The sequence below is a fragment of the Thamnophis sirtalis genome, unplaced genomic scaffold (assembly GCF_051295495.1).
Source record: "Thamnophis sirtalis isolate CommonGarterSnake01/CBP01778 unplaced genomic scaffold, rThaSir2_p1.2 scaffold_6, whole genome shotgun sequence".
Classification (NCBI taxonomy): Eukaryota; Metazoa; Chordata; class Lepidosauria; order Squamata; family Natricidae; genus Thamnophis; species Thamnophis sirtalis.
The window spans coordinates 22,347,549-22,365,373 of NW_028261386.1; the positions used below are offsets into that span (position 1 = coordinate 22,347,549).

Sequence of the window (17,825 nt, forward strand, 5' to 3'; positions counted from 1 at the left end):
CTGTTTTGTGCGCATGCATGAAAATAAAGTCCTAAATTTGGCCCTTTTTAAGCACATGCACGGCTAGACTTGCCAGAGTGAACAACAAGATTTTTCAGGGGGACAGCTACCAGTAGCTGGAGTGACCCTTACATATAGGCAAGGGTGTGCGAGGCGCATGGGTCGCGTTGCTAGCTTTTTTCAGCTGCGAAAGAAGCAGCCTGGTGCCCAGGTGAGGCACATTGGGTGAGTGGGTCACTCCTTTCGGCCATGAAAAAAGCAGCCCAATGGCCAGGCGTGGGTCGCGTCACTCACTCTTTTCAGCCACGAAAGAAGCGGTCCAGTGGCCAGGTGAGGCGCATGGGGCACTCCTTTCACCTGGGAAAGAAGCGGCCCGGGGGTCAGACCTGGCACATGTGTGGGGGGGAGTAAGACACGTCTCAAAAAGGCCTAGCTGTTTTGGGGGGGGGGGGTGTCAAAAGAAACACGGTATTATATCTGAGATAATAGTTCTGACCTTGGTCCATCCCAAATCCAGGGACCATAAGGTTAGGGCTAAAAGATTTGGAGGGTGACTGACTAAGCTTACTGTCTAAAATAGTGAAGAATAATATTCCTCTGAGTATTTACTCTGAAGAGCCTTCCCATGTATGCGTATGATCAAAATATGGGATAAGTGGCAAAGCAGCAAGCGGTTTCATTCCAGAAGCAATTGCTGGAAATACTTTCTCTGCGCACAGTCCTGAACAATATGGGCCATGAATAGTATGGAGCTTTGTCAGCTGGGAAGGCCCATAAAACATGAAAGGGATTATTTATTTTGATTCAGTCTTTACACAAGATAATTGACTTTCTGCATTAATTCAAAAATGTAACTTTTCTAAAAATTTGCCTTCCCTCTTTATCTGGTTGAGTTAAGGTCTCAGACCAGCGATGGCGAACCCTTTTTGGCTCGCGCGCCATAAGGGCAGGGGAGCGCAGGGGGGTCGTGTGTGGTGTGCTGCACCCATAATGCAACGCACGACCCTCCCCATGTGCATGCGTGCATGAGAGGTGCTCCCCCATTTTTTGCATGCTTTTTTCCGCCCTCCCCAGGCTCCAGAGGCTTTATAGGAGCCCGGGGAGGGTGAAAACAGCCTCCCCAGAGGCTTCAGGGACCTTCAGGAGGCTTCCCTAAAGTCTCCAGAGGACTAAAAAGGACCCTACAGTTTGCTCGTAGGGTCCTTTTTCGTCCTCTTGAAGGTCCCTGAAGCCTCCGGAGGGCTTAAACCGACCCTACGAGCAAACTGGAACTTCCGGTTTGGCCAAAGGGCCAGTTTTTTGCACTCTGGGGGCTTCAGGGAAGCTCCTGAAGCCTCCGGAGGGCTTCGGGGGGGGGAGGCTCTTTTCGCCCTCCCGAGGCACCTATAAAGCCTCTGGAGCCTGGGGAGGGCGAAAAATGGCCTTAAAAAAGGCTGAATTCAGCTGCCCAGCACGCACATGGGCGCTGCCCAGCTGACAGGACAATGCCTCACATGCCCTGACAAATGGCTCCACGTGCCACTTATGGAATGCGTGCCATAAGTTCACCATCCTGGGCCTACACCAATGATGGCTAACCTTTTTGTCCTCATTTCCCGGAAGCCCACACCCATAATACAACGCATAATCCATTATGCAACCTCCCGCATGTCCCACCCTCTTGCGCATGTGCATGACCCACCCCCTCGTTCCCTCCACACCCCTGCACATGCACGTGCGATCCCCCCACCTTGTTTTTGGCCTAGCTGGCCTCCCCGAAGCCTCCTGGGAGCAAAAATGGGACACAGGGGCGCAACCCCCGTGTTCCCTCTCCCCCATGCACACATGGGTAACCCCTCCAGCCCCCGCATGGTACCCAAAAATCAGGTACAGGGCAGCTGAGCTGGGGCAACAGCTTGCGTGCCCTCAGAGAGGGCTCCACGTGCCACCTGTGACGCGCATGCCATTGGTTCGCCATCAGGGGCCTAGACGTAGGAGGCAAGATGGCAGCAATGCAGATCTTGCCAGGAGGCAAGTGGGTGACTAAAAAGTGATGCTGCTTTGCCCAAGACCATCCCATCCTTTGGGCCATGGTCCCATTCCCCCATCCCACGTGGCAGACACGGTTTGCTCTTCTACCCAGAAATATCCCAAGACTAGCTACGGGGAGAGCCCCTCACCTCACCTCACCTCTAGGAAGCGAGAGATGTCCCTTTTGTCACTGACGCCCATGGCCACCACATTTTCAAACAGCCAGAAGAAAGGTCGCTCATCTCCCTCCTTGGGTCTGGCCTCATGAAGGAGACGATAGAATTCAAAGAAGAGTCGCCCTGTGCCCTCTGGGTTAGGAAAACAAAAGGCAGAGAGAGGTGGATTCTTGCAAGAGGAATTGAGACATAGGCCAACAGTTTCCTCTCCGTAACCATTAAAAATCTGACTTATAGAGAGCCTAGGGAATTTTTAAAGCACTGAAGAGGATCTATCTGCTTCATATATGGCAATATACAGTAAAAGTAAAAAATAAAAGCAGTGACCTGATCATAGCTTTCACTTGATTTTCAGTTGTAAAGGCTGTGCAGTACTCAATTACATCAATTTCTCATTTACATTACAAAGATGCATTCTGAACTCAAGAAGTTTATCTCCATGGTTAGCTGGCATCGTTTGAAATACTAAAATCCTATTTGTGTAATCTCATAGATTAGTCACTAAAACCAGCCTTGCAGTCCTATCAGATTTCTTATTATAAGTACTCGATGTGCTAAGGAGCAACATGCACATGGAGTTTTTTTTCCAATCCTCAAGGTATATGAGTAATAATACAATACAATACAATAGCAGAGTTGGAAGGGACCTTGGAGGTCTTCTAGTCCAACCCCTTGCCTAGGCAGGAAATCTTATACTATTTCAGACAAATAGCTATCCAACATCTTCTTAAAGACTTCCAGTGTTGGGGCATTCACAACTTCTGCAGGCAAGATGTTCCATTGATTAATTGTTTTAACTGTCAGGAAATTTCTCCTCAGTTCTATGCAATAATACAATAATACAATAATACAATAGCAGAGTTGGAAGGAACCTTGGAGATCTTCTAGTCCAACCCCCTGCCTAGGCAGGAAACCTTATACTATTTCAGACAAATGGCTATCCAACATCTTCTTAAAGACTTCCAGTGTTGGAGCATTCATAACTTCTGGAGGCAAGCTATTCCACTGATTAATTGTTCTAACTATCAGGAAATTTCTCCTCAGTTCTAAGTTGCTTCTCTCCTTGATTAGTTTCCACCCATTGCTTCTTGTTCTACCCTCAGGTGATTTGGAAAATAGTTTGACTCCCTCTTCTTTGTGGCAACCCCTGAGATATTGGAACACTGCTATCATGTCTCCCCTAGTCCTTCTTTCTCTTAAACTAGACATACCCAGTTCCTGCAACCGTTCTTCCTATGTTTTAGTCTCCAGTCCCCTAATCATCTTTGTTGCTCTTCTCTGCACTCTTTCCAGAGTCTCCACATCTTTTCTACATCGTGGCAACCAGAACTGAATGCAGTATCCAAGTGTGGCCTTACCAAGGCATTATAAAGTGGTATTAACACTTCACGTGATCTTGATTCTATCCTTCTGTTTATGTAGCCTAGAACTGTGTTGGCTTTTTTGGCAGCTGCTGCACACTGCTGGCTCATATTTAAAATGGTTGTCCACTAGGGCTCCAAGATCTCTCTCACGGTTACTACTATTGAGCAAGGTACCACCTATACTGTACCTGTGCATTTTGTTTTTGTTGCCTAAGTTGCTTCTCTCCTTGATTAGTTTCCACCCATTGCTTCTTGTTCTACCCTCAGGTGCCTTGGAAAATAGTTTGACTCCCTCTTCTTTGTGGCAACCCCTGAGATATTGGAACACTGCTATCATGTCTCCCCTAGTCCTTCTTTCTCTTAAACTAGACATACCCAGTTCCTGCAACCGTTCTTCATATGTTTTAGTCTCCAGTCCCCTAATCATCTTTGTTGCTCTTCTCTGCACTCTTTCCAGAGTCTCCACATCTTTTCTACATCGTGGCAACCAGAACTGAATGCAGTATCCAAGTGTGGCCTTACCAAGGCATTATAAAGTGGTATTAACACTTCACGTGATCTTGATTCTATCCTTCTGTTTATGTAGCCTAGAACTGTGTTGGCTTTTTTGGCAGCTGCTGCACACTGCTGGCTCATATTTAAAATGGTTGTCCACTAGGGCTCCAAGATCTCTCTCACGGTTACTACTATTGAGCAAGGTACCACCTATACTGTACCTGTGCATTTTGTTTTTGTTGCCTAAGTTGCTTCTCTCCTTGATTAGTTTCCACCCATTGCTTCTTGTTCTACACTCACGTGCTTTGGAGAATAGTTTGACTCCCTCTTCTTTGTGGCAACCCCTGAGATATTGGAACACTGCTATCATGTCTCCCCTAGTCTTTTTCATTAAAATAGACATACCCCCTTCCTGCAACTGTTCTTCATATGTTTCATATGTTCATATGAAAGAAAAATATATTTTAATTTTCAAGTACTGTCGAACTATAATTCCCATTAATTGCAATCAACATGGCTATCAACAAAGGATGCTGTGAGCTGTAGTTAAGTAGTTTCTGGAGGACCATAGTTCCTTACCCCTGGATCAACTGCTTTAAAACAACATGTCCTGGGGAAACCACAGAGGAGATGGATGGTAGCACTTACCATAAAGGCCTTTCCTGGCAGGATTAACAATGGAGAGATCATTGCAGGGGCTCCCTCCAATCACTAAGTCAAAGGGACCCCATTCTTGTATCTGTAATATATGGAGATTTAATAGTCAGATGCAGGAGGAAAAATGTATCTGGGGCTGTGTCAGCCTCAGTTACACAAACCGAAGGAAGCCTCCCCATCAAAGCTCCACGTACATGTTTCTGAGTGACATTGCGGACGTCCCCAACATACATGATCTTGCCCTGGTGTCGGACCATCCCAACTGTGATAGAATCTTCACACACCTCAGATGCTATGTATCGATCCACCTGGATGCCCAAATCCTTTAGGACAAGGAGCCCTGGAAAATGAAAACCACAGTGTTACTGTCTCTCCCACGTGGCATTCACGATACCACTTCCTTTTCTGATATTAGGAGGGTCAGAACTCACCTGTGGCAATGCCATCAAACAGTGACAGCACCCGAATGGGCTTTCTCTTTTCAGCAGGGACTGGAGGGTAAATCTTTGGTGGATCCTGCAAAAAGCAAAGGAGCAGCGTGAAATGGTTGGCATGTAAGTTTTGGCAACAGTCACTACAGAGAGATAGCAGAAGGCTCCCGAGTTTCCCAAGAGTTGGTGCTCAATAGCAGTCCTAGACTTAAGAGCCACTGGCCGACTGGTTCAGGTATGTAATATACTAGTAAACCTGAGAGCATTTTCAGATTTCTCTTGCCTTCTGAATTTTCCTGATATCAAAAGCTTCTCTTTGTCCCCATCCCCACCTCCACTCCATGTTGAACTCACAAACTCTTGATCATGATTGTTGGCAAAAAACATCTGAAGGCGTGAGGGCCAGTCTTCTCGTCGCCGGAGCAGCCCATAGACACCCTTGTGGCCACACATGTAGCAGTTCCAGGGATCTTCCTTGATAGCTGCCTGAGCAGCCCCAGGACCCACCAGTAAGTCCACACACTCTACACAAAAGCATCTGCAAACCAAAACAATTAATGCTACGTGTGGAATGTGCTCAGCTCAGGACGCAACAGACAAACAATGGCTTTGATTTAGATATTCTGGGTCCTTCTGGAATGCCAGAATCACCCAAGCTTTGACTGGCTGAAAATACTGAAAAGTCAAGTCGAGCATACAAGCCACCTCGTTCCAAATACATTTTCCCAATCCCTTGTTCTTCAGCCTGCCTTTAAACTGCCTTGATCCTAGTTTTCTTTGCCTTTCCTAGGTTATAGTTTTCCATTAATAGAAACTGAAAAGACAGACCCAGGCTCTTCCCATGGGCGATTGATTTTCCACAGAAAAGATGCAAAAGTTATATTAATTTTCTCTTGAATGCAAAGGAGAGGATTTGACTAATGGTGACACTACCCTAAAAAGGCCCATTGGGGTGGGGGGAGGGGCAGAGATGCCGTCTCACCTGCAACAATTGTTGTTCCCACACATAAGGACTTCACGGCCACCACAGCAGATGGTGCAATATGATTGATAGCCATCATCATCATATTGATAGGCGCATTCCAAAAAGCAGTTCTGAGGAAACAAAGGTGTGAGGGATAGTTCTAAGCCCAATAAATTAAGTTTCTCCCATCATAAAAGTATTTTATAACACGCTAACTACAAGTGTGTTTAATCTTATCTTACAGATGTAGAACAGAAAGCAATACAGTGGATGTTGCAAAATACACTCCAGGCATCCATAGTGGAGGCAAATGTGGTACTGGTTCTGGGGAAAAATATGTAACCATCAGACGATCAGTTTTTGTCTGACAGGATCGCAATTTCCTCCAAGGAGGAAGGTGTTTGAAACATGACAGGAATTTGGAGAATTTATTTTCCCCGGTAAGGGGTTTTCTCTCCTTTTGCCCTCATTGCCTTTGTCCTTTTGCAGTTCTAAAGCTAAAGGTTCCCCTCGCACATTTGTGTTAGTTGTTCCTGACACTAGGGGGGCGGTGCTCATCTCAGTTTCAAAGCCGAAGAACCAGCGCTGTCTGAAGACGTCTCCGTGGTCATGTGGCCGGCATGACTAAACACCAAAGGTGCACAGAGCGCTATTACCTTCCTATCAAAGGTGGTCCCCATTTTTCTACTTGCATTTTCATGTGCTTTCAAACTGCTAGGTTGGTAGAAGCTGGGACAGGTAATGGGAGCTCACTCTGTTACTTAGCACTAGGGATTTGAACCGCTGAACTGCTGACCTTCTGATCGACAAGCTCAGCATCTTAGCCACTGAGCCACCACATCCCCCTTTGTACAGTCTACAAATTTAAACATATTTTTAAAATTTAAAAACAGTCTATAGTTCTACAGTCTCTATAACAAGTTGACTGCCCCACACTCCCAAGGTCACCCTTCCATCTCTGTTCTTTCCCCACTCCCAGGCAATGTTCCCTCTAAGCAGTGCAGGTGCGCGGCCACGCACGCGGCCACAAAACACTGCGCAGCAGTTTCCAACTGCTGTGCAGTGGTTTTTGTGAGACACTTTCCACGAGGAGAGAGAGAGAGAGAGAGAGAGAGGGAGGGAGGGAGGGAGGGAGGGAGGGAGGGAGGGAGAGAGAGAGAGAGAGGGAGAGAGAGAGAGATAAGATAAGATAAGATAAGATAAGATAGTGGCCAGACTTAGCACTTTGTTAAGTTTGTTCCTCTGTGTGTTGTTGTGCAAGCATTTTTTTCCTTACCATTTTTTTCCTTACTCCTCACCAAACCTTTAAGACTGAAAGAGTTAGATTGAAATATAAAGAGATTGTCAATCGCCATACTGTTAGATTGATAGGCAATTATGGACTATCTTGATTATATCCTCCTTAGAAAGAATATGCTACTGTATGGCTGAGAAAAAGATCAAACTTCATTCCATGGAAACCCAACAAAGTTCATAGGGAGGGTTTCTTTCTACGATGGGCTTCTTGGGTCAACAGTGAATATCAGTTATCAAAAATGTACGTAGAAAATTAAGCAGACAATAGGCAATTACAAAAAGGGAAGCCAACTTTCTGAATTCTGTTTCTTTGCACTTAGTGACTTATAAATAGACTGTTCTGAAAACCTAACCTAATTACTATATATTTTAAATAGCTGTAAAGCTATGCTGAAAAAGTTGTTCTCAAGGTATTGTGATAAATTCAATAAAAAGAAGGGAATTCTTGATGAACTTAAGGAGAAATGAGAGTATTGGATAGTAAATGGACAAATAAAATTACCAATCAAAGAGAATATTTGCACCTCAGGGTTGAAATGAGATGTTCTCTCTTACTCTTTCCTCTTCCTCTCTTCTTTCTCTGTCTCATCCTCTTTCTCTTTGTCTCTCTTCTCTTTCTCCTTCTTTTCCATTCTTCCTTCACTTTCTCTCTCCTTCTCCCTTCTCTTTCCTCTTTGTCTCTTTCTGTCTCTCTCATCCTCTTTCTCTGTCTCTTTCTCTCTTCTTCTTTTCCATTCTTCTGTCACTTTCTCTCTCCTTCTCCCTCCTTTGTCTCTTTCTGTCTCTCTCACCCTCTTTCTCTTTGTCTCGTTCTCTCTCCTTTCCCACTCTTCTCTCACTTTCTCTCTCCTTCTCTGTCTCTTTCTGTCTCTCTTCCCTATTTTTTCTTCCTCTCTTCCACTCTTTTATCTCTTTCTCTCTACCGCCCAACCTGTCCCCATACTTATCTTCGACTGATCATGTTTGCAATAATTTACCTTTTCTAAATAGGCGCAGTTCCCTTACCGGATTCCTTGCTCACTCAAACACACACACACACACACACACAAAACCATTTTTCTCCATTCCAATTTGGATCCTAAAATCAATTGCTCTGTGAAACATCTGTGAAAAAAATCAGGTGCTCAGGCATGAAAATGTGCCGCTCAAACACTATACTTTTCCGCACACACTGAAAAAAAATTAGAGGGAACATTGCTCCCAGGTGACCCTGTGCCCCTTCTTACCTTGCAGTTTTGGCACATTCCTCCAATGAAGAGAGGGTGTTCCAGGGTGACATTCAGGCTTCCACAGGAAATGCAGATATCTGAGAAGTGGTGTAGTTGTTGAGTGAGGAAAGAAAAGAGATACATTACCCTGGGCTAGTGAGAAAGGTACCACTCTCTATCCCCTCTAAGTCAATGGCAGCATTCTCCTCTTTCAAAACCACACCCAGCAATAGGCTCACTGAGCATGGATCATCCTAGTCTTTTCCATTAGACAGACAAGATCCATAAAAAGGCTTTTCCTTATGCTCAACTGTGAAAGTGCAGGGCTACTTTTGGATTTGTTAGTAATGATTTTAATTGTGATATGTTTCAAGCCTACCCAGAGTCTACAAACTCTAATGGCAGAAGGATCCATTTGCTAACTACTGAACTGCAGCTGTAATGATCACCTTGAATTTTAGAGGCAACTTGCAGCAGAGTAGGGAGGAATCCAATTGGTTGTCATGCCCTTTACGTAATTTAATATGGGGAAGGACAAAGAATGCATTTGCTTAACCTCACCTTCAATATTCCTGCATTTCTGTCGAACCTCATAAACAAGACGTTCTAAAATAGCAAAAGAATTTGTTAAAACAAGGAATCAAGAAATGCCACAGGATCAATACATATAGTTGAAATTGAGGGCAACCAGAAAGGCCTAATCTTTTAGACGTAAGGAATTACATGAATTCCAATTAGAACAAGTTCTAATATTAAAGATGAAAAAGGGAAGGCAGTTTAGTTCACATCAATAAGACAATGGCTTAACTAGGCACAACTGACATAGTCATATAGCATTTGTACAAGATTAGTTAACTTTGGCTACCTTTTTTGTGCCTTGTACATGAATTTTGCTAGTATAATTAACTTATGGTTCTATGTACCTCACACCCTTGACAGTAAATCTATAATCAGGTTAAGTGTTTTGGGTGAACACAGCCAATATTCTGTTAATTTATATTAATTTAATGAGTCCAGTTCTGGAACTAGCGAAAACAAGGGAAAATATTGCCTTTGTATTACAGAGTTAGACTAAATGTATTCTTGGAGATTGGGAGGTCCCATCATTCTCCCCTTTTACCACCCACATTTTTTTGGTTCCACTGATTTTTAAGTATAATTTGTGGCAGGCTGGATGAGGCTAATATGGAATTTGGCCCCCAGAAAGTTGCACAACCTTGGTTTAGATCAGGATGAAATTCATGATTTATTTGTAGCTATGTATATAATCCTACCCAAGAGCTACATTTTTTCTGGGTTTTAGTTTTCTTACAAAGGCCTGTTACTGCTTGTTCCAGAAAATCTCTGCATTGCTATCTAATCGTCATGGGATAGTGGCACCATTTCCCCTTCTCCTTCTAGTATCAAAGTTCTCAAGTTAGAGAATGGAGGGAGAGTTCTTTGAGCTTCAGAATGGGTTTTTATGATAATTCAGTGAAAGTTAGGAAAAGAGAAGCAAACATGTGGGCTGCAACATGGGGAAAGGAGAAGATGAAATTAAAAAACTGAGCATGGAAGAAAAGACCAATTATCCAGATAAGAATGGCATGTACTGTCTTCCCCCCTTTAAAAAATGGATGAATATCAGGGAGCCCTACATTTGGCTTTATGTAACAAAAGGTCCCAACAAACAGCAGTAAGAAAGGATATTGAGAGTTAGAAGTACGTAGTGGTTTTAACTACTTGTCTATCCTCAGATATAGCTTGGGATTGGGGGGAAAAAGATCAAGTAGAGATTAGTTGGGATAAGCTAACCACCTCCAAGCTACCCATCCCATTCTGTCCCAGATATACCTCGGGTGCGCTCATCTATGATTTCCTTGACCTTAGGCTTCTCAGCTGTGCTTTTCCTTGGTTTTTTGGCTGGCGGAGGAGGGGCATAGGCAGCAGCTTCTGGTTCCCCCCACATCTCCGGGTAAACTTCTTTGTAGGGATTGCGTTCCTCTGAGATGGCAGAAAGAAGTACATCAGTGTGGCAGCAAGATACGCAGGGTGGGAAGTCAAGCTTTGATTCTTTTGATCTGGAAGCTTGTCTGTCATCAGACTTTGTGATAGAGGAAAGTGTATGCTAACCTCCAAAGAGTTATCTGGCTGTTCTTTGTCCTGTGGAATCCTGCTATCAGAACGAACAGGACTCTACCACACCTCAGAAACAAATGGGTCAAAAACGCCTGTTATCCTATGGAATAGGGGTTTTGGGGGTTGTGATGATTTAGCTCCATTTCATTACCTTCAGGAGGCTCCAATCCCTTTGGGCCAGATGGCTGGAACCCTCCTAAGGCCCATTCAATCATCTGTTTGTTCTGCATTTCGACCACTTTAGAAGTGTCAGTTTCATCATTCTCTGGACAGGATGGAAAGATCTTGCCTGATCTGCTGCTGGCCACCTGGAGGGGGAGACAGATGGACAGAAGGGTCAGCTGATTCTGGAATGAATGGAGTTCAGCTTCTACAGATGTCTTTCCTGAGCGCCATAATTTATTTTATTGTATTTACATCCCACTTTTTTCTCTCAGAGTAAAGGTGTCATCCACAGAACCTTCTTTCATTTAATCCCAACAGATAGATTGGTTCAGAGAGGTTAAGCTGAGCGCCTTCCCTGAATTACATGATCAAAATGGGATTTGAGTCTGGCTTCTTGTTCCTAGTCCAAGACTTTAACCACTATATTACATAAACAGAAACGACATTCCCCAATCTCCACATATTGTATTGGGCTTTCTTACATTCTTTTGAATCAGTGAAGTTGTCCCAGACAATAAAGGAGGGAAAACAGAATTTTATCTACATAGGAAGCTATTTTCTCAAAAGCCAGAGTGCTCACGTAGCCCAAAAAGCATTGATGAGTTTTCCCTCCTTTCTCTTCTTCTCATTTTTATTACCTTCTCTTTTAACGCACAGCTTTGCTTGCTTCCATGAACTATCTCAAATTATTGAATGGCACACATTGCATAAGGATGCAATGAGGAATTCCTAATGAAAGGATAGTCCTTTTTCATTCTCTGGGATAACCAATCTGAGATGGGACAGAGATGATTCTGACGATTAATTCTTTCCATCTATGAGCAATCCATCTCATGATATCCTTATTCCGCTATAAAAGTTAGTCACCACAGGGGAAAGACTACAGGGAAACAAGTCCCAGAGGTAGACAAAGGTTGCGCTTACCTGCAGTACTTCATAGATGGCCTTTCGATACATGGGCTGCTTGTTATATGTGGCCTGGTGAAAGGCGCTAGAAAAGGAGCTGAGTGGAAGCAGTTTCTCCACACAGACCTGCCAGAACAAAGAGATCAAGGAAATAATACCAAGTTCTTTCTTCCCTATGAATAGCACGGGTCCCTAAGGCTGATCCCTCTACAGCCTCACAGAAGGCTGTGAAGTGGGAAACAGAATGGAAGATTGCACACCACTTTAGTTTCCTTTTTGAGAGGTTTTCCCCCCCAAAAAAATGTTTTGGATTTAAGGAGCAGGATGGGTATCACGAAATGTGTACTGCATATATTTAATGCAATTATTTCATCCATCCTGAACCCGTCGTGCATGCATAGCATTCTCAATACTGCAGTCTTTTTCCCTGCCTGTCACACTGTCAGATACACCAAATAAATATTTCTCCCACATGTGTAAGGAAAAGTTTAGATTTACCCCAATGCCTCCCTCTTTAGGAAGAAGCAGCTTTTGGGAGACTGCAGGAAGTTCTCTTGGGGAAGAGAAAGAAGACAGTGGAGGAAGAGATCAAGAGAAAGTTGGGGCCATTCTCCTTCGGCACAGATTTAAACTTTAAAAAGTTGAAATACATTAAATCAGAAGGAGAAAAATCTGATTCAATGCTCTGTTTCTCTTTAAATCTTTGATTGGAACTGTGCTAAATTTAATCTTTGTTTAGGTACTGTAACTATATTTTCTTCACATAGGAGTATTGATTTTCTGTCTTCAGGGAATCTGTGTTGTCGAACTCTTAAAATTAGTTTGAAGTTTGTCCGATCCTGTGATTGGCCATAACTTTTATATTTACTTTATATTTTCTGTTGGAACCTTTTAAAAATTTCATTGATTTGCAGTTGCTAGATTCCCAGATCAAAATAGAGTTATACTTTATCTTTTCCAATACAGATTATTTCCCACACTTTTTTCAACTCTATGGAAATTTGACCCTTCTCTTCCTGGCCAGGGAGATATTTATTCAACATTTACACAATGGTTTTCACTAGCCTGATACTAATTTTTAATTCAGGAGTTTGAGAAGATTGGGAAGTCAATTGGGACTTGATTGGGATATCCCATAACAGGGCAGTGGAGAAGCAGAGAAGGGAAGAAAGGGAAGGCATGTTTGAGAGGACTGGTGGGATTACCCACTCCAGCAGTTGCTAAGAGGAGGATAGGAATAAGTGTAGTGGCTTACATGGCCTCATGGTCAAGTTACTTCATGGTCTCTGAAGGCTTTGTTTTGATTGAGACCCAGAATAACAAAGTAAGTTCTAGGTTTTCTTTCTGCCAAACCGTGGCTGATCCAGTAATTCAGCAAAACAAGAGAGCATGACATTTTTGTTTTGTAAAAGAGAAACACATTTCTTTTTTACACATCCACAATCATTTTGTTAGTTATTTTTTCCGCCTCACAGAAATATTTATATTTTCCAGTGCAATAACACATCAATAATCTGCCAAAATATACAAATTAACAACTTTCAAAATATTTACCCTTTATTTTAAATCTCTAGGATTTTAAAATAGATTTTTTTATGGAAACAAACAAGCTAAAGATAAACCATCTATTGGTAGTGCTGATAAAAGTCAATAGCGTCCTATTTGTGTGAGTCAGGGTTTCTTACAATTGCTGCTATAAATAGAAATATCAATACAAAATAAATGAGGAATGAAAAATGACAGTGGCTGTTAAGCAGGCTCATCATTACTTCCCATTAAAATACAGTTCAAATTTCATTGTTTTTTTATTTCCAATGGAAAGATTTTCCTTTATAAATTCTATCATCGTTTTAATTGATCCATACATTAAATGTAATTTTTAAAAGGAAGTAGTGTATTTATTTCTTGCCAGTTCTAACCACAATCAAATGATGTTTTTTTATTTTAGGGGGATTGCAGTATTGCAAAACTTGAAAATCCTTAGTATATATTGAAAAAGTATTATGTTATATTACTGTTTTGTGATTGTGGCACCACACATACCATAATTTTAGAAACAACAAAAATACTGCTGATTAATTTGGGACTCAGAAACTGGCCTATACTTGCAGTTATGGAACAAAGTGCTGAATAAACAATGGCTGAATGTGGCTACTTTCATTCTGGCTTACCACATTGTATTAATCCAGGAAGCACAACTTGTAAACTAAAGATAATGGCACAGATACACAAATTGAAGCCTTAGAACTATATGCAGTCCCACACCAAGGAGAGTCCTAAGAGACTCCTTAAGTTATTAACAGGTTGTACTTTCTACTGTTCTAATAAACAATTGATCAGGCTTCTGAATTTAACTCACTGGTTTTAACCTCTGAAGCACCATGTTTTTAATCTGCAGCATCACAGATATAGGAGATTGTCCAGAGTCTGAGATCTGCCCCTAAACAGGCATAAAAAATGGGAGCGGGAACTGTGTAGTGACGCCAAGATATTATAATATCCGGTGAAAAAAAGTCCTTCCCGTTCCAAAGAAAAACTTCTTCAGTGGGCAGTTTTATCTGCTACCTTTTAGCACAAAAATGACTGCTATGCTATGCTATTTTCAGATGGATTTTAAAATGTTTTGGTAATTATACAAGGATTGCTTTCAGTTCTTGAAAATATTGGAAATAAAACAGGTAAAATAATAAAAAAGAGCACAAGAAGGACTGTTCATACAAAGAAGCAGGTCCCACCCCCACCCCCCAGTTTTTTCTAGTTTGGGACCTTTTCAGAAAACCCAGCTTGAGCTCAATCACTTACCACAGAAAACTTCCCATCACCGAACCACATGACCCAGCGGGTACCTTCAGCAGCCCGGCTCCTGCCAGTCATCCACCAGGAAACAATGCGGCCTGGCCACCAGGAGAATCCACGGAGTTTTCCCCACACCAGCTCCCCGATCCCAAACCCCCGGCCATCCTGCAGTTGAAAAGAAAAAAATAAGCAAATTGTTATAGTGATTGGAAAAACTAAAGAGAATCATACATAAATACTCAAGTCAATGAGGGCCAGGGTTTCTGCTAAAAGCTCTCATTTTGGATGATTTTTATGAAGGGTACAGCACAGTTGTTAATCCCATATGCATGATTCACAGAGAACATGCTGAAGAATAGAGAAGCCACATACAAACAAGGTGAGTAAGCAATGCTTTGGCAGAAACTTGAATGTGAGTTAGGAAATGGGAAAGGCAAGGAGATGAGCCTTGAAAAACTACATAGGAGGAAAAACAGATGGGCAGGTATTTATGTTATGTATTTATTTTTCACTTTTCTGAATCAGAGATTCATCTGTTCACTTTTTCTAACGGTGCCAAAAGTTATTTTCTGAGAGCATCAATAGCTAAGTGAAAAGACTGGGATTTCTCATTAGCCCTCTGACTTTGATATGCTCTTGTCTGCACTCTAGTCTCTAAATGTTTCTTTACCCATTCAACTTCAGCTATTCCCTACATCCAGACTTTGGCCTCTTTTTATTTGTTCCAATTTTTCCCCCTTTGTCTTCTCCACCTGTAGGCTCTTCATTACAACCCCTATGTTAAACAAACTTCTTCCTAAGCCCATTCTTCTCTTCCATTTCTTTGCCCTTCATCATCATGTGTCACTTCAGGCTCTTCCATATATCTGCAGTGCATATTCACTGCATCTAATACTTGGCTGCAGCTTCATTACATAAAAAGGAATCTGCAGGGCAGAGGTGGTATTCAGCAGGTTCTGACCAGTTCTGGAGAATCAGTAGTGGAAATTTTGAGTAGTTCGGAGAACCAGTAAATACCACCTCTGACTGGCCCCGCCCCCATCTATTCTCTGCCTCCCACGTCCCAGCTCATCAGGAATGGGGATTTTGTAGTAACCTTCCCCTGGAGTGGGGAGAGAATGGAGATTTTACAGTATCTTTCTCCTGCCATGCCCACCAAGACACACCCACAGCACCAGTAGCAAAAAATGTTTGAATCCCATCATTGCCTCCGGGGTGGTTTCTTCCAGTAGCATGGCACTTTTGATGGGTGGCACTTGGTAACCTTGTTTTCCTTTAATCTAACTAGCAGTAATACAACCACAAATGCTGTTTGGAGACAGGAAATGGGTTCCTGTCTCCAACTAAGGATGCCCCAAGAACAAGGTTTCCCAGGAGTTTAGAATGGTGGGAAAACAAACTTTGGGGAGCAGAACTCTGTCTCTGATTCACCTCATATTCTGGCTCATCATCAGGTGACTTTGATATGCTCTTCTCTACAGCATCAGGCCCCACAGGCTCTGGGGTAGTAGCCACAGTGGGAGAAGCGGGGTCAGTGGGCTGCTGCGAGGCTGGTGGGCTAGCCTCCTCCTCCTTCTGGGGCTCGCTCCGTGGTGTTTCTTCCACAGCATTCATTCCAGCAATTACCTTAGCTTTCTTTTCAGCCTGCAGAAAGAACAGAGTTAAGGTAGAGAGTCATGAGAACGTTCTTGAAGAACTTATTTCCGAGTTAAGTTTTTAAAGTTTTACTCTAATCCTTGATCTCTTAATAATTGCATTTTCATAATGTACTAAACTTGGTTAATGAATTTTTCTGTTTTCTTTCTCCTTCTTCACAACACACAGTAATAAAATAACCAAAAGGACTGGCATTAAACATTATCTTAAGCTGCTTATAACACTTAAAGCATTCTATGTAGGTATAACTACAGGTATTCCTTGATTTACAACCATTCGTTTAGTGACTGCTACAATGGCACTGAAAAAAAATGACTTGGGACCTGTTTTCACACTCATGATCGTGGGAGCATCCCCATGGGCACGTGATCAAAATTCAGTTGCTTAGCAACTGACATGCATTTATAATGATGGCAATGTCCCAGAGTCATGTGATCATCTGTTGTGACATTCTGACAAGTGAAATAAATGGGGCACAATTGTGTTACTAATTTATGGCAATAACTGCAATGATTCACTGAACAATTGTGGCAAGAAAGCAGGGGTGGGTTTCAACCGGTTCGCGGCGGTCCCTGCGAACCGGTTGGTCGGCGAACCCGGAAGTAAGTAACTTCCGGGAACGGCGAAGGGCCCACCCGCCCGCCCTCCTTACCCGGTTTTGACGAATTCTGCGCTTCCACGCATGCGCAGGATGCATACAGCGCCTGCGCGATCCTCCAGGATCAGCTGGAGCATCGCACAGACGCTAGTACGCATGCGTGTGCCACGCATGTGTACGAGGACGCCGCCGGCCCCGTTCCAACCGAACTGGTTAGAACGGGGCGAGAAACCCACCCCTGCAAGAAAGCTAATGAAATGGGGCAAAATTCATTTAACAACTACTCGTATTTTTCGGAATATAAGATGCACCAAAGTTTTGAAGAGGCAATTTAAAAAAAAAAAAGTTTTTGCTCTTTGCAAACCTCCCAAACAGCCCATTTTTCACGAAAACGGGCCTGTCCCCCCCCCCAAGGCATGAATAGCTTTTAGGGGGTTTTCAGAGTACGTGTACCCCTCCAAAAAACAAGCAAAAAAATCTACTTTTTCACGAAAACAGGTCAAAAAATTGCATCCATAGCCTTTAGGAAGCTTATAGAGTACCCCTGGGAACAAGGGGGGGGGGGAGATCGAACAAAAATGGCCCATTTTTCACTCATTTCTGCCTTCCCCAGCCCCCAGAAGCTCTCTGAAAGCCTTCTACAGGCTCTGCATGGCCATTTTGGTGAAGGGGCAGGGTTTCAGGAGGAAAGAAACTGCTGTATTCAGTGTATAAAATGCACCCAGATTTTCAGCCTCTTTTTTGAGGGAAAAAGATGCATCTTATACTCCTAAAAATATGGTATCTTGCTTAGCAATGGAAATTTTGGGCTCAATTGTGGTCATAAGTCAATGACTAGCTGTATTAAGTATTCAAATCTCGGATTATGCATGTTGTGTGAATAGAGGCATTATGACAGAAACATAGGTTCACTTAATCCCTCTAAGATTATGGAACACTTAAAAAAAAAGCAAATCTAGATGATTTGAACAATTGCACTGTTTTA

At 42.8% G+C, this 17,825-nt stretch overlaps 1 protein-coding gene across 5 annotated transcripts in view; it reads right to left on the reverse strand.

Annotated features, from left to right (window-relative positions):
* DNMT3A (DNA methyltransferase 3 alpha) overlaps nucleotides 1–17,825 on the reverse strand; it is a 119,530-nt gene that overhangs the window by 8,218 nt on the left and 93,487 nt on the right. For all 5 annotated transcript variants that reach the window (XM_087717391.1, XM_087717392.1, XM_087717390.1 and 2 more), the window contains 13 exons: nucleotides 16,018–16,230; nucleotides 14,593–14,751; nucleotides 11,809–11,916; nucleotides 10,871–11,027; nucleotides 10,435–10,584; nucleotides 9,163–9,207; nucleotides 8,620–8,699; nucleotides 6,116–6,228; nucleotides 5,488–5,671; nucleotides 5,134–5,218; nucleotides 4,897–5,042; nucleotides 4,694–4,784; nucleotides 2,170–2,318 (listed from right to left, as the gene is read on the reverse strand). In XM_087717391.1, coding sequence (XP_087573517.1) covers nucleotides 2,170–2,318; nucleotides 4,694–4,784; nucleotides 4,897–5,042; nucleotides 5,134–5,218; nucleotides 5,488–5,671; nucleotides 6,116–6,228; nucleotides 8,620–8,699; nucleotides 9,163–9,207; nucleotides 10,435–10,584; nucleotides 10,871–11,027; nucleotides 11,809–11,916; nucleotides 14,593–14,751; nucleotides 16,018–16,230 — 1,680 coding nt within the window. The remainder of the gene's footprint in view (nucleotides 1–2,169; nucleotides 2,319–4,693; nucleotides 4,785–4,896; nucleotides 5,043–5,133; nucleotides 5,219–5,487; nucleotides 5,672–6,115; nucleotides 6,229–8,619; nucleotides 8,700–9,162; nucleotides 9,208–10,434; nucleotides 10,585–10,870; nucleotides 11,028–11,808; nucleotides 11,917–14,592; nucleotides 14,752–16,017; nucleotides 16,231–17,825) is intronic.